This window comes from Lithobates pipiens, unplaced genomic scaffold, assembly GCF_037356315.1.
Source record: "Lithobates pipiens isolate NorthernLeopardFrog02 unplaced genomic scaffold, aLitPip1_a1.2 Scaffold_14, whole genome shotgun sequence".
In the NCBI taxonomy this organism is placed as follows: domain Eukaryota; kingdom Metazoa; phylum Chordata; class Amphibia; order Anura; family Ranidae; genus Lithobates; species Lithobates pipiens.
This window is the reverse complement of record NW_027507728.1, coordinates 2,572,150-2,598,788: the sequence shown is the minus strand read 5'-3', so window position 1 is coordinate 2,598,788 and position 26,639 is coordinate 2,572,150. Positions and strand designations below refer to the sequence as shown.

Here is a 26,639-nt window from a genome sequence, read left to right as displayed (position 1 = left end):
ACACATTAGTATGGCTTATACCAAGGAATTTCACTGGTATAAGCAACCATTTGAAATTGTTTCCACAGCTATTGGCCTTGTCTGTAGCATGTGATCACAGTTACCAATCACCACTAGAAACACAATTGTACACAATGAATGACATGACAGGAAGCCATCCATTGTGTACAATTATCATGTGACCTGATGTGATTACATGGTACTGGCAGTGGGCCGGTACAGTGATCAGTCATAGGCTGTGTGCTATGACAGATCGCGCCGGAGCATGACGCATGCTACGGGAGGATGTCATATGACGTCCACCCGGAATAGCGAATGTCATGCCCAGCCGTCATATTACAATAGGCGGGAAGTGGTTTATTCAGGACAGTATTCGTCCATAAAAAATTTTGTGACCATGCATGCTCGGAAATGAAAGAATTCAGTGCAATACAATACATTACATTATTGCGGGAAGTTGTATTCTGTCTTATGAGGATTTTCTAGTAACCTATTCGTTTTTGATATGAGTCTAGCATGCAAAAAATTAAAAAAAGATGATCATTTGTCCGATATTCTCATTGTGTGTACGAGGCTTTAGGGTGCATTCACACTTGCGAATTTACCCTCCTCTGAATATATGAGAGAATCCTATAGGAAGACATCTCCTCACCTTCTGTTCTGGTGACATTTATAACAATTTTGGATGTCCCATTACTTTCCATCCAAGTGACAGTGGTCAACAGGACAAATTGGCAGGGTGAGTCTCTCCCCCACACAAGCAGCAATAAAAACCTGACAGAGGTTCTAATTGCTCTATACTCCATCCAAAGCCAAATAAAAATCAGTTTTGGCTAGTGATAGGCTTTTAAGTCCAATCTTGACATGTCCTATTAGAATTTTCTGAAAGGGGGAGATTTAAAATTTTATCTTTCTACCACAAGGAATAGGTTGATAGTTCAGGGAAACAACCCACCTCAAAGCAAAAGTCTTGGCCAAGAATGCTGCTATGGACAGGCTTAATGACCACCTCCTCCTCCATGCTGAGATCAAGAGCTTCGACCGCGCTGCTGGGACTAAGTAAAGATTCGTGTGAGCGTGATTCCTTCAATCTCGGCATTAGATGTGACCTGTGAAAAGAAAAAAGACATAGATGAGACTCCTGTAAATCCACCTACTCACACCACCGTATCCCACAGACAACTGTAATGCCATCAACCCCATCCGCTTAGTGGAAACAATCTCACAATGCTAGCAATAGAAAAGAACAAGTATCTCTTCAGGAACAATTACTGTATTTATCGGGGTATAACACGCACATTAATTTTAACAGTGAAGTTTCAGGAAAAAAACTTAAATTTTAAATAAGCAACTTTGAAGCAAAATAAGGGTCAGTGCCCACCTGCAGCCTCACCATTGCCATCAATGCAGCCTGATCAATGCCCATCTGTAGCCTCACAAGTTCCATCAGTCTAGCCTCATCAATGCAGCAGCCTCACCATTGCCATCAATGAAGCAGCCTCACCATTGCCATCAATGAAGCATCCTCACCATTGCCATCAATGAAGCATCCTCACCATTGCCATCAATGCAGCATCCTCACCATTGACATCAATGCAGCATCCTCACCATTGCCATCAATGCAGCATCCTCACCATTGCCATCAATGAAGCATCCTCACCATTGCCATCAATGCAGCATCCTCACCATTGCCATCAATGCAGCAGCCTCACCATTGCCATCAATGCAGCAGCCTCACCATTGCCATCAATGCAGCAGCCTCAGCATTGCCATCAATGCAGCAGCCTCAGCATTGCCATCAATGCAGCCTGATCAATGCCCATCTGCAACCTAGAGGGGACAGTGAGAATCTCCTATGATAGACAGAACATTGGTCCAATGGCAGCCCAGGAGACAAGACTTCCTATTACAGAGGCCGCCAAGTAAAGAGGAGATACTCACTGTATGTAATCTGATGGTGCTCGTCCTGACCCCCCTCCAAGGCAGCTAAAATGGAAGTATTGGCGTATAACACACACATACTATTTTTACCCTGATTTTCATGGTGAAAAAGTGAGTGTTATTCGCCAATAATTACAGTAGCTGTCGTGAATTATTTTGATGAAGCACATGTGGCTCCATTCATTGATATAACCTGGGAGTTTCATTGCTGTCACTATGACTAGGCTTGCCGCCTCATCCCTTTAAACCCGAACAAATATGAATTACACGGTTTCTGTGGCTAATTTAATGCAGATAAGGCACCAAGTGAGTTTAATTACCACCTTAATCAGCCACGGAACCCCGTGTAATTAAGATATGCTTGGCTTTAAAGGGATAAGGTGGCAACCCTACTGTGACTCATGTAGGACTGTCTGTGTTGTCTGCAGTCACCAATCAGATTCACTTTTTTGTTTTCTATGCTGCACTACAATCAATGCAAATCACTTAGAGGCTCACAAAAGAATAAACACTATTGAACAATAATAAGATAAAAGAAGGCAATGGATATCACAGTGCATTTGAACATGGAGGCGCAATCTGACCCAGCTTAGGCATAATCACTAACAAACATTTGCTCAGCTTGGGCGGCTGTTCTTGTTCATATGAATGGAAAGGAGAGGCCGCCCACAGTGCTGCACATCATGCAAAGGACCCAATGGAAATTTTACTCCACAATGCCCATTGTATGGTGCTGTGTGAACGTTTCTAGAAATGGGAAATAAAAAGGAGGAGCAATTCCCAGGTACCCAGAATGCAGCAGTCGGTTTTTTTACCCAGAAGAATGGCAAAGCAGTTGCCGATTTTCCAACCGCTTCATCCTCAGATATTACAGCCAAGGGTGGATTTAATTTAAATGAATACACCGGCTGCCACCTCTTCCCCCTGCTAGGAAATGACTCTATTGATCGATTGCCATGACATTTCCTCAGGGCGACCCACTGTTGGAGGACATTGCTCCCCATTGTGTGCACCATTTAGGATTAATTTTTTGCCTTTCTTCAGATCGGTTACTGAGCTGTGGCCAGCCGGAGATTCATAGGTCTCACCGTCCACACCAAGAGAAGAGATGGGGTCTGCTCGGCCTGCGGAGAACTTGAATACGTAGAAACAAAGATCAACAACTGGAAAATAACCTAATTTGTCGCTGATAGAAATCCAACACTTTGATCTCTGCTGAAGAACATCAACAACTTCATCACGGTGAACGTTTTGGGAAAACAAGTTAAATGACGCTGACCTTTCGCCATGCGGCAAATATCTATTTTCTGCCTCACTTTCCACCGCTGTACATGGCGGGGCGAACACTTAACGGAAGTATTTACAGCCCGGAACCAATCTTCTCCCAGCGCACAACGTTTTCAGAGGAAAATACGCACAATGCCCAATAGAGCAATATTTTTCAGCCAACACACGCTGCAACCTGGCATTAACCTTTACAAATGGCAGCCGGTTCCCTGCAGAGCCCTTTTGGTAATAGGCGGTGACTACAGCAGATATACGAAAGAAACGCATGAGCTGAAACCATATTGTGAAAATGATTTCCACGCTGCCAGCAGCAGGAGGTTAAACACTTGTTACTAGGCAGAATGTGAACAGTAAAGCAAACCAGAGGCAATATTCACTGCTAATAAATAACATTGATAGACTTGGCTGAAGGCTGGTTTATTGATGTGACACAGTTGCGTGGCACTGTAGTCACCATGCAATGAGCAGAGAGGGACTTGATACACGCATAATATTAGTGAGGACTGGGAGTAGATCTACTGTACTATATAATGAGGAAAGACATCACTTGATCAGCCACTATGGCACACTACAGGAACTGTGAGGAGTTCTGTTATACTATGTTAGGGGACTTGCACACGGTACTGATGTATGAACATCAGATATTCCTGGAGCAGAAAACGCGAGGAGGCGACATATAGCACATGCAGCTAACGGCACGTATAAAAAAATAAATTCTGCTTTTTAAAGACAGCGTAGCATACTTGTTCAGCAACACAGATCTTTATTTTATTTTTTTACTGATCTATATGCATCTTCCACATGTTTGTCATTTAAAACAGTAGGCTACATTTAGATCAGTATAAAAATAAAATGTAACAACCAGAGAAGATAGTATCATCAAAATATAAATATACATTTAATGAAAATGTCTTAAGCGTTTGGTCAGTAACGCCTGACATCATCAGTGTAACCCCATTAGATGTCAGACATTGCTGACGAATGCATTGGGCGGGACTTTCCGCAACACGTCACTTCAAGTTTTCAATGTCCGAGTATTTCTAATTGACGTAAATGCTATTGTAATCTTATATTCAATAAACTGAATGCACTGCACTATGAGAGGCTCTTCTATCTTTCTCTTCTTGTAACTGAATTATTTGTATATTCCCTTAAAGGCACAGGAGTGCCAATATGTGTATGCTGGTATCTATCTGTCCAAATGTACGGGATTCTATGCTGGATGGAACAGAGGGCTAAACATCATAGCCTGGCCTGTAAAAGACCGCTAGTTGGGGATATAAAAAGCGCTTTGTGACTTCCTTTAAGTAAAAGGGGTCACACATCTTTGGTGAGTGTGTTGTGCACTTATTTGGTGGAGAAGTGCACAATTTTCTTTTTGTGTCACTTTTTTTTTTTTACTTAAAGCGGGATTCCACCCTAAAGTGGAACTTCCGCTGATCGGAACCCTCCCACCTCCAGTGTCACAATTGGCACCTTTCAGGGGGGAGGGGGGTGCAGATACCTGTCAAAGACAGGTATTTACACCCACTTCCGGGCATAGACTCCCACGGGAGTCTATGCCTCTTCCTGTCCCTGCGCGCTGTCTGCTGGGACACACACGGGTCCCAGTGACAGCGCGGACAATTCCTATTGCGCTGCCCGACTCGTGCATGCGCAGTAGGGAACCGAGAAGTGAAGCCGCTTCGCTTCACTTCCTGATTCCCTCACCTAGAATGGCGGCAGCAGCCGAGAGCCGAGCGATCGATCGGCCCTCGGCTGCCGGCATCGCTGGACCCCGGGACAGGTGAGTGTCCATTTATTAAAAGTCAGCAGCTGCAGTATTTGTATCTGCTGGCTTTTAATATTTTTTTCCGCAGAGCAGTCACGCTTTAATAATTTTTTTATTCATTTATATAATAATAATTTAACACCAAGAATATAGCAATAACAGAAATTACAGTATAAAAAAATAGCGATTATGGAAAATACTTTCTTCACAACATAAATGTTATGTGTTTGTGTCACTTTTTACCACGATTAGAGTTTTTGCACTGAGAACTTCAATTGGACTTTCTTATGGACATTTTAGTTACATGTATATTTATGTTTTGATGACACTATAATCCTTTTTGTGGGGATTGTGAGAGTGCAGTTCATCTTCTCTGGTTGTTTGATCTTCAGGCTTAACTTTGAGCCCTTGTACACACGGTCGGAAATTCAGACGGAAAATGTCCGATCGGACCGTGTTCTCGGATAATCCGACCGTGTGTGGGCTCCATCAGACTTTCTCTGTCGGAATGTCCGACCAACAGAGTTTGAGCTCTGGATATAAAATTTTCCGACAACATGATCGTTTGTAGAGAATTCCGATCGGACAAAGTGCCACGCATGCTCAGATCAAATTACGAGACTAAAGCTATTGGTTACTAGCCTCTACGTAGTCCCGTCGCACGCAGTGAACGTTACCGCGTTCCGAATGATCGGATTTTCCAACAACTTTGTCCGGACGTGTGTATGCAACACCAGTTTCGGACAAAATCCAACGGATTTTGTTGTCGGAATGTCCGACCGTGTGTACAAGGGCTAAGACACATTCATTCTGCTTCTGTGGGCTCTTTAATGCATATTAATATAGATAAAGTAGTGAAGGGGGGGCAGTCACATTGTGGAAGGTGATGCTTCCATCAGACTTCAGTTTATTCTTATTGTCCTGCAACCACATGTGGTAAAAAAAAAAAACATCATTCCACCGGGCTGCAAGAAAGAGAACAGGCCTAGAGTAGGCGGTAAACCGTTACCGCTACAGACCGAAAGGAGCACAAAGCAACTAACCTTATTTTAATTCTGGAAAGTGTTCCAATTACACGGCGTTGGCATTTGAATATAGCAGGAGGTGTAACAGGCCGCCTTATAAGGGTCCATGAACACTGTGCTTATAAAAACGCCAAATCCCTTGGCAGAAAAAAAGCTTATATAGCAAGGATTTAGGAATGTTTAGGAGCCTTTTTCATTTTTTTTTCTGCCAGAAAACCCTTCTCAGAAAAGGGGTCTTTTTTTATGTCTCTAAATGCTGAGCTTATAATATAGATCAAAATAAAGCACAGCGCTAATCAATATTGCATGTGTGAGCAAACAATGAACATATAACTGCGCAAATACAAACTTGATTGTGCATGTAAATGGCATAAATGAATAACCAATAAAGTGTACGCAAAAAACGAATAAGTCCACGTGAAAAATCAAACTGAAAACTGTAGGTGAAAAGAAAAAATAGCTTTTTACCCTTGAGGGTAATAAACAGAAAATCAGTCCATAAAAGGAATTGCTTAGAGCTGAAAATAGTTCAAGGTAAGGTTGGAGATATGCTCGGCATCTATAGAGGTAGACCACCATCCAATATGAAATCGGCTCGGCATCTATAGAGGTAGACCACCATCCAATATGAAATCGGCTCGGCATCTATAGAGGTAGACCACCATCCAATATGAAATCGGCTCGGCATCTATAGAGGTAGACCACCATCCAATATGAAATCGGCTCGGCATCTATAGAGGTAGACCACCATCCAATAGGAAATCGGCTCGGCATCTATAGAGGTAGACCACCATCCAATATGAAATCGGCTCGGCATCTATAGAGGTAGACCACCATCCAATAGGAAATCAACATACACTGTGCATCCACCATCAACCAGGGAGAATGAATACTCTTACTGGACTGAGTGGACCCTATTCCATCAGCAAAGAGTCAAACAGGCATGAAAACTGGGAATGTAGTCACTCACAGGGGACAAGGGTCAGCGTCCACACCATCTAGTCAACAGATCCTGAACTCCACCGTACATAAAAGAAAAAGGCTGCCACGTAATGTAAAACCATAAACTACATATTTATTTTAAAAGGTAGAACAGTTACATCAATGATGATATATTCAGGCACAGAAAAAATGTGATCACAAATGAATCCAGGGAGCTCAATGACATGGAGCTAGCTCAATACGACCAGACGCGTTTCGTCCACTAGGACATCATCCAGGGTATGAGTTTATAACATGCCTCTAAACGTCCTAATGTACATGGACACCTAGAATACCATTGAGCTGCTTCTACAGACAAAAGGCAAAAATCCTGTAGAAGCAGCAGTTTTTAATGCCAGTGTGCATGGACCCTAAGAAGAGGACAACGTATCACAGATTAAAAAAAAAAAACAGAGTCTGCAGATAGGATGGAGGAGTCTTCTGTTGCCAATACGCAATAGATCAACACATTTCTCCTCCTACGTTGTCCAACACCCAGCTCAGTTTCCAAACTCCACTGGCTGACTGCAGTCTACTGTATCTGCCACATAACACCACGTCAACAGTATATAGTAGTCCGCACCATAATATTATTGGATTTAGGGAGATATTATAAGGGATTTTCTCCAGGTTTGGGCTACATTTAAAGATTATGTTGAGGTTAAAGATCTGTAAGCGACTCATGATATCTAGAGAGATAAACAACTTTTTTGGCGTGATCGCCTATCCTAGTTAAAATTGAGGAAAGTATGTGCCAAAATCAGTGAAGACCATTTTCCATCTGTACCTTTGTATGTACAGTGCACCCAGAAAGTATTCACAGCAGTTCACTTTTTCCACATTTTGCTATGTTACAGCCTTATTCCAAAATTGATTAAATTCATTATTTTCCTCAAAATTCTTCAAATAATAACCCATAAGGACAACATGAAAGAAGTTTGTTTGAAATCTTTGCAAATTTAAAAAAAAAAAAAAAAATCACAGCCATTGCAATGAAACTCTAACTTGAGCTCAGGTGCATCCTGTTTCCACGGATCATTCTTGAGTTGTTTCTACAACTTGATTGGAGTCCACATGTGGTAAATTCAGTTGATTACACATGATTTGGAAAGGTACACACCTATCTATAGAAGGTCCCACAGTTAACAGTGCATGTCAGAACACAAACCAGGCCATGAAGTCCAAGGTATTGTCTGTAGACCTCTGAGACAGGATTAAATCAAGGCACAACTTTGGGGAAAGGGACAAAAACATTTCTGTATCATTAAAGGTCCCAATGAGCACAGTAGCCATCATATGTAAATGGAATTAGATTGGAACCACCAGCACTCTTCTGAGAGCGGGCCACCCAACCAAACTGAGCGATCGGGGGAGAATTGCCTTAGTCAGGGAGGTGACCAAGAAACCGATGGTCACTCTGACAGAGCTCCAGCATTTCTCTGTGGAGAGAATAAAACCTTCCAGAAGAACAACCATCGATGCAGCACTCCAACAATTAGGCCTGTATGGTAAAGTGGCCAGACGGAAGCCACTCCTCAGTAAAAGGCACATGACAGCCCACCTGAACTTTACCAAAAAGCACCTGAAGGACTCTCAGACCATGAGAAACAATGTTCTCTGGTCTGATGAAACAAAGATTGAACTCTTTGGCCTGAAATGCAAGCATCATGTCTGGAGGAAACCAGGAACTGATCATCTGGCCAATACCATCCCGACAGTGAAGCATGGTTGTGGCAGCATCATGCTGTGGGGATGTTTTTCAGTGGCAGGTACTGGAAGACTAGTCAGGATCGAAGGAAAGATGAATGCAGCAATGTACAGAGACATCCTTGATGAAACCCTGTTCCAGAGCGCTCTGGACCTCAGACTGGGTGAAGGTTTATCTTCCAACAGGACAACGACCCTAAGCACAAGATAACAAAGGAGTGGCTGCGGGGCAACTCTGTGAATGTCCTTGTGCGGCCAGCCGAAGCACAGCCTTGAACCCGATTGAACATCTCTGGAGAGATCTGAAAATGGCTGTGCACTGACGCTCCCCATCCAACTTGATGGAGCTTGCGAGGTCCTGCAAAGAAAAATGGGAGAAACTGCCCAAAAATAGGTGTGTCAAGCTTGTAACGTCATACTCAAAAAGACTTGAGGCTGTAATTGATGCCAAATGCTGTGAATACTTATGTACATTTTTTTTGTTTTTTATTTTTAATAAATTTGCAAAGATTTCAAACAAACTTCTTTCAAGTTGTTATTTTGGGGTATCGTTTATAGAATTTGGAGGAAAATAATGAACTTAATCCATTTTGGAATACGGCTGTAACATAACAAAATGTGGAAAAAGCGAAGCACTGTGAATACTTTCTGGATGCACTGTAATCTGTCTGCATTTTTATGGCCTTTTTTCCCACTCCCCATCCTCACTGCAATTGACAGTCTCCATTTCCACCCAGGTTCACACCTCAGGTAGGTGCTGCCCTGGGTTTGGTGTCTCGATGCTTGGGTGTGTGGTTTACACAGGGGCAGTTGTGGGCCATCCATTAGGGGGGCATGGATTGCAATAGGGGAAGGTTTTTTTTTTTTTGAAGGACGTGATTAGAGCCAGAGGCTCTAATAGGCTTCAAAAAAGGGTGGACTCAAGGTGCAGAACAATGCGCTCCGAGCCCACCCAGTTCTGCGACAATAGTGGTCGTGAGACCCATTTCCTTATTGGTCGAAAAGGAGAAGACATCCTATTGGTCGCCGATGGGATGTACGGCTGAGGAGACACATCCTGGGACACAGAGAGACTGAGGGGGGAAGCTGCCGCCTGTCAGGACAAGATGAGTGAGCTGGCGTAAAACAAATGTCTACTGTGATCTCCAGGTGACAGAAAATATGCCAGGAATGAATGTTACATGATCACCACTGGACTAATGAAAACTGCTTCCCACAATGACGGGGAGTCAGTTTTGACCATGGGCGTCCGCAGGTAGGGGCAAGGGGGGTCAAGTGCCCCCCCCCCCTGGAATCAGGGATCGGATCTTAAATTCAGCACAGTTTTCACTTTGTTAAAAAAAAAAAAATTCAGCACAGTTGCGTCGCTATTGGGGTGCAGGCAGCCCGCACCCGGGTGCCACCTGCCAGTGGGGTGACACCATCAAGGTGCTGTCAAGCCCTCCCCATCAGTGTAGTGTGACCTCTTTTACCTACTCAGTCCAGCAGAGAACTCGGCGGTGCTGTGACAGGAGAAAGGCGAGCTGCAGGTTTCCCCCATAGACTATGATAAGGTGATAATGACATTGTCGAAAAGGGGTGGTGCATATGTGACCCTAAAATGAAAAAAGTTCTGCGGACGCCCATGGTTTTGACCCCATTAATTTACATAGAAAGCTGGTCTGTGGATTCCTCCAGTCCCCTCTACAGACTGGAGGTTGAGAAGACCCAGAATAATTTTGTATTAGTGCCATCCCCCCACTGCTGTATCATCAGAACTGGCTTATAAACCCGCAGGGAGGAAAGACCCAACTCCTTTTGTGGAAACAAAGCATTTTGATTGTTTCCTATTCAATCCAGGTATGGCATTCGGAGGAGGTGAAATATTCACAGATCCAAAATGTTTTTCATTTGGAAATCTTCTACATGTTCCTAACTGCGAGGCTCGGAAACCCCATAAATAAGCAGCATTTCTTCTTCTTTGACAATACAGATCTTTAAAGGAATAGACTTAAAATAATTTTTAGGAAACTTTGGAATTCGAAAAAAGGCTTGCTTTCTGAGTATGATTTTCCTTATTGGATTGCGTGATGGTAATTAGCAGCCACTGGTGTTACAGCTCTGAGCGGCGCCATTTGTCACGCAGAGACGGCCGCCGTCAGCAGCTTAAACTTGTTCAGCATTCAGACAGAGGATGTCGCGCTCCTGTACAGCGCAGCTGACACTCTGCCGATAAGAGACGTCATTTCTAGTAGCGCAACCTGCAGGTCACCCTGACAAACACCACCAGCATGTGTTCACTACACAAATGACAAGAGGCCTTTCGGTGGATCCATACAAAAAGCTTTGACACAAAACAGGCAGGTGTGCACATGCGGAATTTAAATTGGATACAAATTAGGCCCAACGAAGTTTCCAACTGAGGAAAATAGAGAAAATATACACAATTCCGTTGGATCAAAAACACCTTCATGTACATAGATGTAGTGGCTGCGAATTGCTAAATGTACCAGGCTGTTAAAATGAGAGAATGCAGGGAGCTTCGGTGAGTAACAGAGCCGGCGTGAGTGAGGATGGGGGTAAGTGAGAGCTGGGATGAGTGCGGACGGGGGTAAGTGAGAGCTGGGATGAGTGCGGGCGGGGGTAAGTAAGAGCTGGGATGAGTGCGGGCGGGGGTAAGTGAGAGCTGGGATGAGTGCGGATGGGGTGAGAGCTGGGATGAGTGCAGACGGGGGTAAGTGAGAGCTGGGATGAGTGCGGACGGGGGTAAGTGAGAGCTGGGATGAGTGCGGACGGGGGTAAGTGAGAGCTGGGATGAGTGCGGATGGGGTAAGTGAGAGCTGGGATGAGTGCAGACGGGGGTAAGTGAGAGCTGGGATGAGTGCGGATGGGGGTAAGTGAGAGCTGGGATGAGTGCGGACGGGGGTAAGTGAGAGCTGGGATGAGTGCGGACGGGGGTAAGTGAGAGCTGGGAGTGGGAGAGCAGAGGTAAGCCACAGTCCTGGGGCGAGTGGGAGAGCAGAGGTAAGCCACAGTTCTGGGGCGAGTGGGAGAGCAGAGGTAAGCCACAGTCCTGGGGTGAGTGGGACAGCAGAGGTAAGCCACAGTTCTGGGGCGAGTGGGAGAGCAGAGGTAAGCCACAGTCCTGGGGTGAGTGGGAGAGCAGAGGTAAGCCACAGTCCTGGGGTGAGTGGGAGAGCAGAGGTAAGCCACAGTCCTGGGGTGAGTGGGACAGCAGAGGTAAGCCACGGTCCTGGGGTGAGTGGGAGAGCAGAGGTAAGCCACAGTCCTGGGGTGAGTGGGAGAGCAGAGGTAAGCCACAGTTCTGGGGTGAGTGGGAGAGCAGGGCTGAATGAGAGCTATGGGGTAAGAGGCCTGGGTGAGCAAAAGATCTGAGGTGAATGGCAGAGCAGGGATGGGTAAGAGATGCGGGGTGAGTATGCCATTATGAGGTATGTACGAGGGCCAGTTGTGCAAAGAGTCTGAAGTGAGCAGGAGAGCAGAAAGTGGAAGTTTTAATGGCCACAGTATAGCAGCTGTCTATGAGGACTGGCCACTACAGTGGTTATAAAAAGTTCATTTTTATATATATATATATATATATATATATATATATATATATATATATATATATATATTTTTTTTTTTTTTTGTTACTGTATATCCATCATTCGGAAAGATGAAACATTCTGGATTCCTATATGGAACAGTAGATTTCTATGGCAGTCTTATCAGTGTTCATTTCATTCTATACAATACCAGTGCAGATAACATGTCAAATCTATCAGGTGAACTACACCACAAATCGGTATACAAGCAGGGGGAAATTCATATTGAAAAAAAGAGTTAGAGAGGAAACAGTGAAAAATAAGTCAGTAGTCACATATTGCAGTCACGCACACAGCCACCATTTGTGCACATTGGGGACGTTAATCCCATTTTGCAGAGGCTCGTTGAATGGTGTGTGGAGAGCCGGCCTGCTGCTGATAGGACTAAATGTTTAAGGAATTTATAAATGGCCTTTAAACGCCTGGGGATGGGTGGGATGAATAGCAAGCGCTCAGCCAGCCGCCACATTTGCATAAAAATCAGAAGGAAGAGACCACGGGAAGGATTATGGCGGATTTCACTTGGCTGATCTCTCTCCTTCTCCGGAGGTTCTTGTCAACATGTACTTTATTTTCATGAGTGGCGACCTAGCCACAGAGCATATGAATCCAGCTTGAAAATATAAAATAACACATTGTTCATTCTTCTGCCAGGTAACTGCATTGTTTATGGTGGCATCCAGGAGCATAGATTATTGTTTACTGTTACATCGGCGCGCACAATGCTTCAAAGAGAAGTATGGGTTTGTTTTTGTTTTCTTTGCTAATCATACTTACCTAGGTGAATGCAGCATCAGTCCGATGCTGCAGCTGTCCCCCGGGGTCTCAGCACTGAGAACCGAGCCCCCCGAACACCCTCGATGGCTCGGTTCTCACTCCTCCCCGAGCAGAGCGATGCTGACTGTTAGTCAGCATCGCTCCTGCTCTGCTTCTCCATGCTCATTGGATCGCTGAGACGGCCATCAGTCAAGGCAGCTGGCGGATCCAGATTTGGGAAGTCGGGATAACGCAGTGCCTCGACTGATGGCAGTGACACCAGCGAAGAGCAGACTTCAGACTGATCTCCGCTGAAAATGGGTCACAGGAGTGCAAAACAAATTACAATCCTATGACCCTTAGGAGAAGCCCAGTCTAAAAAGCTCAGGCTAGACTTATCCTTTAGTCATAACTATGCAAAGGGAAGACGTGCTGTCTTTTCGGACAGCCCTGTCACCTTGATTGCGACTTACACCCCATTCACAATGGGCGACTTTGGAAATCAAAGTCGCAGGACAAGTCATACCCCATGTTTTCCAGTGATAACCATTCATATATGTGCGACTTCAAAATATTTCATGCACTACTTTGGTCTGACTTTTATGCAAGCTGAGGGTCATAGACTTTAATGTTAACCCTCAAAAGTTACACGAAATACCTAAATGTTTTACAAGCAACATTTGTGCAACAGTGGGTCCAACTTGGGACAAGTCACATCCAAGTCACACCTATCTAAAGTTGAACCAAAGTTGCACTCCAAAGTCATGCGACTTTGGAGTCGTACAAGTGTATATGGAGCCTTAGGCTGGTTTACTTTCCATGCAACTTGTGCTGGTCACCATCTGTGCAACTTGTGCTGGTCACCTCCTGTGTGACTTGTGCTGGTCACCTCCTGTGTGACTTGTGCTGGTCACCTCCTGTGAGACATGCGTTGGTCACCTTCTGTGAGACTTGCGCTGGTCACCTTCTGTGAGACTTGCGCTGGTCACCTTCTGTGCGACTTGTGCTGGTCACCTTCTGTGCGACTTGCGCTGGTCACCTTCTGTGCGACTTGTGCTGGTCACCTTCTGTGCGACTTGTGCTGGTCACCTTCTGTGAGACTTGCGCTGGTCACCTTCTGTGCGACTTGCGCTGGTCACCTTCTGTGCGACTTGCGCTGGTCACCTTCTGTGCGACTTGTGCTGGTCACCTTCTGTGCGACTTGCGCTGGTCACCTTCTGTGAGACTTGCGCTGGACACCTTCTGTGAGACTTGTGCTGGTCACCTTCTGTGCGACTTGTGCTGGTCACCTTCTGTGCGACTTGTGCTGGTCACCTTCTGTGCGACTTGTGCTGGTCACCTTCTGTGCGACTTGCGCTGGTCACCTTCTGTGAGACTTGTGCTGGTCACCTTCTGTGAGACTTGCGCTGGTCACCTTCTGTGAGACTTGCGCTGGTCACCTTCTGTGCGACTTGTGCTGGTCACCTTCTGTGCGACTTGTGCTGGTCACCTTCTGTGCGACCTGTGCTGGTCACCTTCTGTGAGACTTGTGCTGGTCACCTTCTGTGAGACTTGTGCTGGTCACCTTCTGTGCGTCTTGTGCTGGTCACCTTCTGTGCGACTTGTGCTGGTCACCTTCTGTGAGACTTGTGCTGGTCACCTTCTGTGCGTCTTGTGCTGGTCACCTTCTGTGAGACTTGTGCTGGTCACCTTCTGTGAGACTTGTGCTGGTCACCTTCTGTGCGTCTTGTGCTGGTCACCTTCTGTGCGACTTGAGCTGGTCACCTTCTGTGTGACTTGTGCGTATTCCCTGCAACTAGTGTTTGTCACCTTCAATGTAACTTGCGTTTGCTGAGCTATATTTCCAGAAGGACAACTCTAGAAGCTCCCTCCTATGTTGCCCTTACATCAGCCAGCACAGCCATCATCCTTACTAAACAACTGCAGAAATAGAATCACTTTATGTAATAGGTCACCTACAGATTATATCAGTCTAAACTGTCTGGCAGTCCTAGAATGAAGGCAGAAGAAGAAAACAGAATCTTAACATGTAATGAGCTAATTACGGCCCTCCCTGTACATATATAATGGCTTAATATACACTAAAGGCTGATAAAACAGAGGGACACATTTACAGCTTATGTTTTCTTTATCTCAGCCAGTCGGAACATTTAAGGCCTGCATGAGTGTATAGGAATAAAATGTGTAATGAATTATGTACATAGTTGCTGTTTTTATGGCAATGTTTGGCATGCAGCCTCAGATTCATGATGATTCTGAATTGTTTAGACTCAATAGACCTATTGATGAAAACATCAGGTAGGAAATGTATGGAGAAGAGCCCCCTCTACAGGCACAGAAGAATTATCTTTAAAAGGAGATTTTCAAAGGTCACTTTGGAGAAGGATTGGCACTTCAAACAATTTGGAAGGTCTGTGTGGATACAGGTTATTTGGGGGAGATATTTCTAGGTGTAAGTGTTCAGTAATTCATTACAGTTATAAATATATCACTGAGCCACAGATCACAGATTCTTAAGCCCCATACACACTATCAGATTTTCTGCTGATTTCTGTTTTCAGATTTACCAAAAACCATCTAGTGGAAGGGCCTGCCTGATTGCATACAAATTGAAACTCCTAAGGTTTGACCTCATATGATATGGTTTTGGTAAATCTAAAAGGATAAACTGACAGTGTGTATGGGGCTTGTAGATGTCCAACAACAACATGTCACATTTTTCTCACTGCAAATTTGCACTGTAAACCTGGTTACTCATAACTGCATTGGTGGTCACAGAAACATCACTTGCATTCATTTATTGAATCAGTGACAGCTTTTTGGCTTCCTGGAGCAAGTCTTATATCACCGACCCTGAGATACAGCGTGACCTGTTCCACCATCACCTGAGCTATTTATCTTCTAATGCCGCGTACACACGATCGGAATTCCGCCCAGAAAAAGACCGATGAGAGCTTTTCATCGGAAAATGCGACCGTGTGTATGCTCCATCGGAATTTAGCTGTCCGAATTTCCGCCAGACAAAAATTGATAGCATGTTCTCAATTTTCCCGCCGGAAAAACTTTCTATCGGTAATTCCGATCGTGTGTATGCAATTACGACACGCCAAAAATCACGCATGCTCAGATTCAACTACGAGACGGAAGCTATTGGCTACTGGTTATTGAACTTGCTTTTTCTAGTCACATCGTACATCACCGCATTATAAACTATCAGAATTTGATGTGACCGTGTGTAGGCAAGACAGCTTGAGCCGAATTCCGTCGGAATTCCGTAAGGAAAACCATCAGAGCTTTTTCTGATGAGAATTCCGACCGTGTGTACGCGGCATAAGAGGAATTATTTAAATACTAAACAATTCTGCTACCAGGCCATTGATAATGGCAGTATAGATCTACATACGAGAGCATCTCAGACTGCACTAGCCACATTCACACACTGTGCAATCTCTCTAGTGATGGGACTGATCTGATCGTTCAGCAATGGATGAAAGTACAGATTAGAAATGACTGCATGAGAATGAAAACAGAAAGTATGGTTCAGAACGCTGGAAAAAGTTTGCATCTCCCAAGGGAAAAGTAAAGTTTGTGAAACAGAGAAAGAACTCACAACGCTTTTGTAAAAGTCACGACCAGATCTGAAATCTTTCATTGAAATGCTACATACATCTGCATTCAGCTTCCTAACGCAAAATCACAATGAGATTCACCGGCGCACTGACAGCCACAGAGTATATCAGTGATTCCTGACAAACATGCACTGACAGCTCAATGTATACACGGAAGGTGTCCCTCTGTAGGGAATGGGCTGCAATCGCTGTGAACATTAAATTGTCTATTGAGTTTGAAGGCAATAAAGACACAATGGCAGTTTTGTACCCAGGAAAAAAAAAATCCAATTTCCATCCTATCAGTAGTGCTTGTACAGAGTGAATGAAGGTTGATGGTGGCGAGACGAGCGAGATATAAAGCACTGCTCTGTCAGTAACCGGCTGCTATCATGGGTGACCCATCTTCAGCGCTCTCTTTTAATTAAACAGGACTTATAAGTGGATAAATGAGACCCCCCCCCCCAGTAGAATCAGATGAGAACTTAACACTGAAGATAGCAGTTGTGCCTACAGATATCAATAGCTATTTACAAAAGTTAATCACGTTAACAAAAGATTTAAAGTGGAAGTAAACCCATGGATTTAAACAGTTAAAAAAAAAAAAGGCATGCCGGGAATGCTAACTGCACATTGGCTGTGCTCTCAGCCAAACTATCAAACCATCCAATGGCTGGTGTCATAACGAAACACATGTGCAGCACCATAGCAGTTGAAGATTAAACAAAGGCAAAGATGGCGGCTTCCTTGGCTGAAAAACGATAGGGGAGTTTACTTCCACTTTAAGAGCAAAAAATATATAGACTTTGACCTAATAATACTGTCCAGGAACACGTACAGCACTTACGGCTCATGACCGCCTGCCGCGCGCTATGAGGTCATCGTCTTATATTTCACTTGGAAGGAATGGAACCAACTACAGGTTGTTTCAGGATGTGCTCCCTGTCCAGACCCTTTATAACCCCAAACACCCACCTAATGCATCATAAAAGCCTAAATTATGAAACCTAAAACTTCAACAAGACTCATCATACTGTCTGCAAATAGTCTCCTTTATGAGCTGTGTGGCTGGTATTCTACTCACACTGTGGTTTATATTACATATTTATTTCTGAAATGTTCTCTCCAATGGTGGATTCTGCCAATCCATCTCTCCTAAAATACTTTGTACTACTGGAGGCCCTTCCGTTATTGAATTCTCTGCTTCTGGAATACTCTGCACTGATCGGCTGTAACGATATGTAGCACTGACCCCCGAAGGAGAAGCTGGTTTTATTGGGCTTACCGTTACCTTCTTGACCTTGTGTATGTCTAGGGGTTTCCCGAGGTAGATGGGCCAAATAATTGCAGAAACTGACACTGGATCCACTTTTAGGATATTTATTTGACAACAAGTAGACAGAACTCAATGAAGGATAGAGGGCTGGGTAGGAAGTTCAGGTACACTTGGAACTGCAAAAGATAGGAAGTCTCTCACGATAGAAATCCAGAGAACTAACGCTCACAACTGGATTCTCACAGCTACCGGATAGACCTCCTCTCACTAGGCCTAGCAGCCGATAGAGTGTTTAAGTAAAGCAAAGCCTCTGCCACAGACTTGCATGTAGAACACTTGAACAAAGTCTCTGCCACTGACTTGGATGTAACTGAAGGATGTAGATAAATTTAGAGAGCTATCATACGGTACCAGTATCTCGCAGCCGGTCCAGCGATACCGTATGAGTGTAGATTCACTTGGTGTCTTTCAACTGAGTCTCCAGGCTCTTTCTGAGAAGCCAGCCTTATGCGTGGCCTTCTCCCGAAGAGTCCTCCCCTGGTTGTTTCTCCAGTTGTTGGGCCTCTCCACAGATGAGACGGCACCGGACCACCTTTGAGTGCTCCTTCCTGTTACTTTGCCTTGGGCTAGCCAGCCCTGAGACTCGGAATTGGATGGATCCGCACCCCAGGCCATGAGGGCCATGGGGGATGCTCAGGAGCACCAGGAACAAACAGACAGAAAGCTCTTCTGGACCGGAACCCAGAAGCACGTGATGTCAGTACCTTAAGTACCCTCTCCCAGAATGCACAGCAAGAGAACACTCCCACTGGGCTAGTTCCGAGAAACAATGGCACTCAATGCCCCTAGCTAAATTGCGTTCTCACACTTGCCAGCGGTGACAGCGACACCTGTGGCCAAGCAGAACCCAGAGCAATCCAGCTAGACTGGTACTGAAACCATAATTTGGTAATAATTGAGCCTAAAACCCAACTGTGGCTTTAAGAATTTTAAATAGAAAAAAAACACATAGCGCATGCTCTTCAGGAGCCGGCACTACAGATATATTGTGTGTTTAGCAATCAAAGACGGAGAGACGTCACACACTGCCCATATGAAATGCAGCAGAATCTGTACACAAGCACTTTGTTGCATTTCCTGTATATTGGAGAGAATTCCAGACAAGTTGGGACTTTGTACATTTAACTGAATGTGGTGACTCCAGCACATGTCCCAGCATGATACTAAGGAAGTTCTATGGGAGAAGCATGCAGTTTGCTTCACCCGATGGAGCGTGACTCCACTGTGATGGGGGCGGAAGGCGCCGGGTGATTATCACACAAATCACAACTACCCCACGTAGAGAATTACATCTACAAATATTGGCACAAGGCAAACTCAAGAAAAGGCTGTTTTGACCTTCACAATACAAAACAGACTTGGCCATCTTGTGGCTCAGACTTAGCTATTCAGTTCTCATTGGTAAGAGAAGCAAGTATAGATATCTGTGAATTGTTCTACGAAAATCTCCCCGATTTGTTGTTCCTTTAGAGCAGCGACTGATCTCCAAACTGAGGCCCTCTGCATGCCTTCATCCGGCGCCTGGGAATTCTTCCCACAGATATGAAGCCTTATTACTCCCACTGATATGGCTGATGGGGCATTCCTTTCCGCTGACACCAATGATGGGGCACTATTCCTTCCACTGACACCAATGATGGGGCCCTATTCCTTCCACTGACACCAATGATGGGGCCCTATTCCTTACATTGGCACCAATGATGGGGCACTATTCCTTCTATTGATATGGCTGATGGGGCACAATTCCTTCCACTGAAGCCAATGATGGGGCACTATTCCTTCTATTGATATGGCTGATGGGGCACAATTCCTTCCACTGACACCAATGATGGGGCACTATTCCTTCCACTGACACCAATGATGGGGCCACTATTCCTTCTACTGATATGGCTGATGGGCCACTTTTCCTTCCATTGATGCCAATGATGGGACACTATTCCTTCCACTAACACAGATGATGGGGCACTATTACTTCTACTGATATGGCTGATTGGGCACTATTCCTTCCACTAACACCAATGATGGGGCACTATTCCTTCTACTGATATGGCTGATGGGGCTCTATTCCTTCCACTGACACAAATGATAGGGTGCTATTCCTTCCACTGACACCAATGAGGGGGACACTATTTCTTACACTGACATAAATTTTTCTTACGCTGACAGCAACTATGGGGCACTATTCCTCCCACTGATACTGACAATGGGGCATTATTCCTCCCACTGACACCAAGTATGATGCATTATTCCTCCCCCTGGTATCAATGATAAGGCATTATTCCTTTCACAAATACCTATTATGAGGCACAATTCCGCCTCCTACTCACCACAGGCACCATGTCATTTTTTTTCCCCCATGGACCACTGTCCCTTTGTTTAAAAAGTTTGGAGACCCCCTGCCAACAGTCAATTTCTGTAAGCTGGCATTATTTCCATAGGCTGTGGGGTGTTCCGGAGTAGGGAGAGATATTAGTGAATAGAGTGCTGTGAGGTGGGAAGTGGGCAGGCAATGGGGTGTTCTGAAGTAGAGACAGACAGCAAGTAAAAGGGCGGATAACAGGAAATGGTGTATTCTGGGCTCGAGTGGGACCTCTGAGCAGTTTCTGAGCAGATGAGGGGATGGGGTGCTCTGGGGACGATGGGACAAAAGATAAAGAGATGCCCTGAAGTAATGGGGACTGAAAGGAATGGGTACTCTGGATAGAAGGGGGTGGCAGGGGTGCACTAGGGTAATAGAGGGGACAGCAATAAATGTGGTGCTGTGGGGTCAGGGGGACCCTTAGAGAATAAGGTGCTGTGCAGCAGAAGTGGATGTCAAGAAATGGGGTGTTCCAGGGTGGACTGGGGCAGCAGGGGTGGAAGTAACTCAAAGTAAGTAAGTGTGTGTGTTTAAGTGGGGGGGGGGGGGGGGGCACCCTGGAATTGGAACCAGTTCTGAATGGTCTAGTGGCTGCAGTATATAGAAATTTGTGTTCATCTGACAAATGCATCGCCAGCTTAAAATCTTCCCTGCTTCCAACCCACAACAGATGGCGACAGAAGAGATGGTAGGAAATCCAGTCAAGCAATTACTGCAATGATCTATGCGACAACTTCCAGCTACATACGGTGAAATGTTGAGAGTGTCAGTATAGCAGGTATCAAAGGCATGAAGGAGTTAAGAGCCTGAAGGCGCGAAGAAGAACTGCACACCTCCTCGCCCCTCCGCGCAGATAGCTCGGCTCATTGCTATTTGCAAAAACAGTTTGCAAAAAAAAAAAGAAAAAAAGCCACTTTGTTGAGGCGGCATCTGGCTCATTACATGTGTTGTTTTCTCTGCAACAACACCGCCACCACACCGTTCAAAGACAAAACAATTTACTCAGCTAGGCAGAATCCATCTTCGGCTCGTTGTAGACAATTCAGAATGCGGAGTCCGGCAGACTGGACGAGTCTATCAGAGAAAATTCACTAAACAGCGAAAAAAGCAATTTAAAAGAAAATGGCAAAAAAAAAAAAAAAAAACTCTCATGATTTCCAAGAAGCAGAACATGTATAATATACATTGTAAATGATCGGCGCTCGACAAAATGAGAGGACTGCACAGAAATCACCGTAACTCTCTAGAAATCTCCCCTTATAAACTCAGCACAACCTTAATGCTGCTTTTCAAATAAAACAGGGATTTCTCCAGTGCTTTCAATAGCAAGTCGGCAGAGTGCTATTAAAGCTGAACTCTGAGCAGGCGTAAAAACACAAATTAATGCAGATTTGTGATCATTAAGACCCCTTTCAAACCGGGGCGTTTTTCAGGCGTTTTTCATGCGCTTTAGCGTTAAAAAAAGCGCCTGAAAGAAGCCGCAACTGCAATCCCAATGTAAAAGCCCGAGTGCTTTCACACCAAGATCCCTTTCACACTGGGGCGTTTTTCAGGCGCTTTAGCGTTAAAAAAAAGCGCCTGAAAGAAGCTGCAACTGCAATCCCAATGTAAAAGCCCGAGTGCTTTCACACTGAGGCGCTGCGCTGGCAGGGCGTCAAAAAAAGTCCTGCAAGCAGATTCTTTGCAGCGCTTTTGGAGACGCTCCTAAAGTGCCCCTTCCCATTGAAATCAATGGGAAGCGCCTGTAAAATGCCTGAAAAACGCTATTGGCAGCAGCGTTTTGTGGGCGCTTTTAACCCTTTATTTGGCCACTAGCAGGGGTTAAAAGCGCCCCAATAACACTCGAAAAACACTGGTAAAGCGCTGCTAGTTTAAGCGGCGCTTTACGAGCGTTTTTCGGGCGCTGACATTGTGAAAGGGCTCTTAAAGCACTTGGGCTTTCACATTGGGACTGCAGATGAGGCTTCTTTCAATCGCTTTACAGGCGCTTTTTTAAACGCTAAAGCGCCTGAAAAACGCCCCAGTGTGAAAGGGGTCTTACAAATCATTAAATGTGATTTTTTTTTTTTTTTTTTAAATACAAGCAGTGTATCTGAGTTTAAGCTGACATCAGCACCTTGTAATTCTGGTACAGCAGAGGTCAGATTGGGAGAAGGAGAGCTAGGAGTGGGAACCAACCAGGTGTGGAGCATGATGGCGGATAGCGATACCCACTCTCCAGCATAAATGTGACCCTAAGCCCTTGTACACACGGCCGGACATTCCGACAACAAAATCCGTCGGATTTTGGCTGAAACTGATGTTACATACACACAGTCGGACAAAGTTGTCGGAATATTCGACCGTTTGTAACGTGATGACGTTATTTCGTTACGACGGGACTACGTTCAGGCTAGTAGCCAATAGCTTTGGTCTCATAATTTGAACTGAGCATGCGTGGCACTTTGTCCGATCGGAATTCCTCTACAAACGATCGGACAAAGTCCGACCGGATCATGTTGTCGGAAAATTTTATAGCCCAGCTCTAAAACTTTGTCGGTCGGATATTCCGACGGAAACAGTTCAATGGAGCCCACACACGGTCTGATTATCCGACAACACGGTCCGATCGGATATTTTCCGGCGGAATGTCCGACCGTGTGTACAAGGGCTTACTCTTCCATGCTAGATGCACCAAGCTACAACTCACTTCAAGAAGAAATCAGATTGAAGCACAGTGTTAGAGAGTATCAAATGCATCTACATAATGAAAAGAACCCCCCCCCCCTCCCCCACCAATAGTACAAACACAAAAAGAAGTCCAGTGCCATAGTTTGCTCTAATTTAACGTATTTGGGCTGCTTGTATTTTCCGCCATACATTTTGCTTGGCAAGGTGCAATAGATGTCTGCTGGACAGGCACGGGCGATAACTTGCAGCAGAGTGTCGGTCCATGCCGGAATTATTTTGGTCTGGTGCAGACAGGCAGTCGATGTGTATACATGACAGCACAGTCACAGAACAGGAAATGGCTTTGGTGTCAAGTTGGAGGTTCTGCTCAAAACGGAACAACCATCTGTTGCACGTTCTGCTCATCTCCAGCTTAACATGACTCATTTAAAGGAGAGCCGATGACAGAAGATGGTGGAAGCCCAAAATACACCGCCTGGGATGAGACTTCCCTTCTAACATTGTCGCTACACCAGATAAGAATATTTCTATGACATATACAGAAGTACTTGTGTCTTGCGGCAGGAATAATAGAAATATTTCCACTGAAATATCTGTCTCGCCTTTGCAGACCGGATCAGTTGGCGGTCATTGCTGAAATAGACCAAAAGATCAGGGCATGTTGAGGAGGCCAAGACAGGACTAAAATTCACTGTGGACTTCACATCACGGATGTAGCTATGAACTACGGGCCCCATGGCACAACCGAATATGGCCACCCGGTATACCACACACACCAGTCTATAACGGACGCAGCGTTTGTCTGACACTAGTGCTGTGCTATATTCACGTTCACTTGATCCTAAAAACACACACACACACGCACATATATTTGTTGTTCCGTGATGCTGAATTCTACCACAATCTGCTACTGTTCCGTAACTCTCCAGAATTACTGGTGATGCTGGAATCTGTGCGCAGTAACCTGCAACTAACAAGAACCTGAACGGTTCATCAAAGGAATAAAACGTTGGTGTGAACACCTCTATTTGACCATGTCCAGGCACACGCACATCCATAGTCTAGTCTGAATCCAGATCCACCCCCCCCCCCCCCCCAGATATAAGAAACATGGGAGTGCAGCAGCAGGTCCAGGCCTCCTATAAACAGCCCCAGTTGTAGTCCAACTCGGACGAAACACGTAGGGGATGCTTCGTATGCTTTCCATATTGCTTTTTAAATTTTTGGTGATCACAATTTTTTACTTTTTATTACTATTTGTATACTTGGAATTTTTTGCAAATAAAAAGCCAATTTGCACTCTCAGGCCTACACCATTGGGAGCCTGTTTTTTATGTTTTTACATGCCATCTGCCCTCTGTGTCCTTTGAGTGGCCTGAGAAACACTCATCTCAATTTTCTTGGTGCCTGAGCTTGGGACTGCCGAATCTTCCAGATGATTACGGACGGCGAGAGATCCTGAGTGAGTGAGTGAAATATTTGTATAGCGCACAACGCGAACTGAAACGCCTCAAGGCGCTGCAAAGAGCTTGGTTGTCCATCATCTAGAAGAGGAAGGTCTTGAGTTTTTTCCTAAAGGCCAGGTGGTTTTCTTCCAGGTGGATGTTGATTGGTAGAGCATTCCATAGCCGAAGTCCTTGGACAGCGAATCTCCGATCACCCTTTGATTTGTACCAAGATTTGGGAACGAGGAGGAGGTTTTTGTTAGATGATCGAAGACTATGTTTTGGTGTGTAATGATTTATTTTCTCAATTAGGTATTGAGGAGCGTCTCTATGCACGCATTTGTGGGTGAGGCAGAGGGTCTTGAATGTGATCCGATTCTTTACGGTTAGCCAATGTAGGTTCCACAGGGAAGGGGAGATTGATTCCCAGGGTTTTTTTCCTGTTATCAGCCTTGCCGCTGTGTTTTGGATAAGTTGTAATAGCGCAAGTTGATATTGGGGTAATCCTATGTAAAGTGGGTTTGCGTAGTCCAGTCGTGAATTAATGATTGTTACAACTACCACTGCTTTGTCCTTCTTTGGGATAAAAGGGATGAATCTGCGTAGCAGGCGTGGCAGATGGTGAGAACCACTGACTACTGCTCCTATATCCTGTACAGCCAGCTTCCTCTGAGTGATTATCGTTTCATGCCTTTAAGATCTGGTGTCACAACATACAGGTCCACCAACTCTGGTAAGAGTATTTCATATTTTTTCTATTGTTTTGGGCGTCATTACTCCATCGAGCATAGTTGACCACTGACTCTCCTTGCCCAGGATTGATTTCTGAGCCCTGTTGGCCCATCACCATTCAGGAGGGACTCTTGTTTTTCACTATTTGATTTCACTTCTTAGCGCTACATTTCTTCTTCCATCCCCTATAAACCACACAGCTGTCAGCGTGCTGCATTTTATTTTAGGAATGTAGTTCTTGCTCTTATTTCCTTGTATTTTTTTTTTTTAATCATTTTCTCCTGGTGGCAGTTGGTTACGCTGGGTGCCTTCCATTGCCTGTACACCATGTGTGAGATTTGCAGAATCAGCAGCACAATTTCTATCTGAGATGAGTGTGAAATGCGTGTTCCCTGCAAAGCTCCCTTCACATCAGATGGCTCGCAGGGAACTGTATGTCCATCCAATGTTCTGTCCATTTATTTATGGACATTTATTACAGTCAAAAATATGCAAAAGAATACAAAAGGACCTATGTGTTGCAGCTTCTCCTCCTCGCCATAATACTGATGAGCCAGCCTGAACTGCGTAGAGGAGCACAGACAAAACCAAGTTCTTATATCGTGGTCAGGTGAACGTTTTAAGGCACCCCCCATAACACACAGGCAGTCTACGATGAGTTTTCCCATCGATACATATGTGGCAGCTGCTGCTTAGTAAGTGGTGTCTGTTATTCATGCCGCAGTGTCATTTTTAGCGATGTCACATACAGATTGTGTAAAGTGTTTAAAGTCAAACATCCAAATCTTCTTCTGCACGAGTGACATTAACCCTTCACAACATACTCCCTCTGTTTTGTACAGTAGTAGCAGACGTTTCCCTGTGATTTTACTGCAACACAGGCAGTGTGTTCTTCACTAGGAACTGCTGATATCTCAGAGGCATGAGGCTTAGAGTGCTCCATGCCACCACAGTTCTACTGCATTTAACAGCAGTGGAGCTCGCAAAATAGCGGTTGCCTGTGATATTCATACAGGTGACCCATCAGTTGCCAATCATCTGCAAATATACAGAAGCAAAAGGCACCTAATAAACTGCCAGTTAGTCCAACTTAGGCTCCCCATTCCAGCCCACAGAGAGGTAATAATACTTTTGTCAATCTGAGCCCTTGTACACACGGTCGGACATTCCGACAACAAAATCTGTCAGATTTTGTCTGACGGATTTTGTCCCAAACGTGTGTTGCATACACACAGTCGGACAAAGTTGTCGGAAAATCCGATCGTACGTAACGTGATGACGTTATTTTGTTACGACGGGACTACGTTCAGGCTAGTAGCCAATAGCTTTGGTCTAGGAATTTGATCTGAGCATGCGTGGCCCTTTGTCCGATCGGAATTCTCTACACACAATCGGACAAAGTCCGATCGGATCACGTTGTCGGAAAATTTTGTA

At 44.9% G+C, this 26,639-nt stretch overlaps 1 protein-coding gene across 12 annotated transcripts in view; it reads right to left on the bottom strand.

The window, feature by feature from the left end:
- DAB2IP (DAB2 interacting protein) overlaps positions 1-26,639 on the bottom strand; it is a 673,590-nt gene that overhangs the window by 124,176 nt on the left and 522,775 nt on the right. For all 12 annotated transcript variants that reach the window (XM_077479176.1, XM_077479181.1, XM_077479177.1 and 9 more), the window contains one exon: positions 956-1,109. In XM_077479176.1, coding sequence (XP_077335302.1) covers positions 956-1,109 — 154 coding nt within the window. The remainder of the gene's footprint in view (positions 1-955; positions 1,110-26,639) is intronic.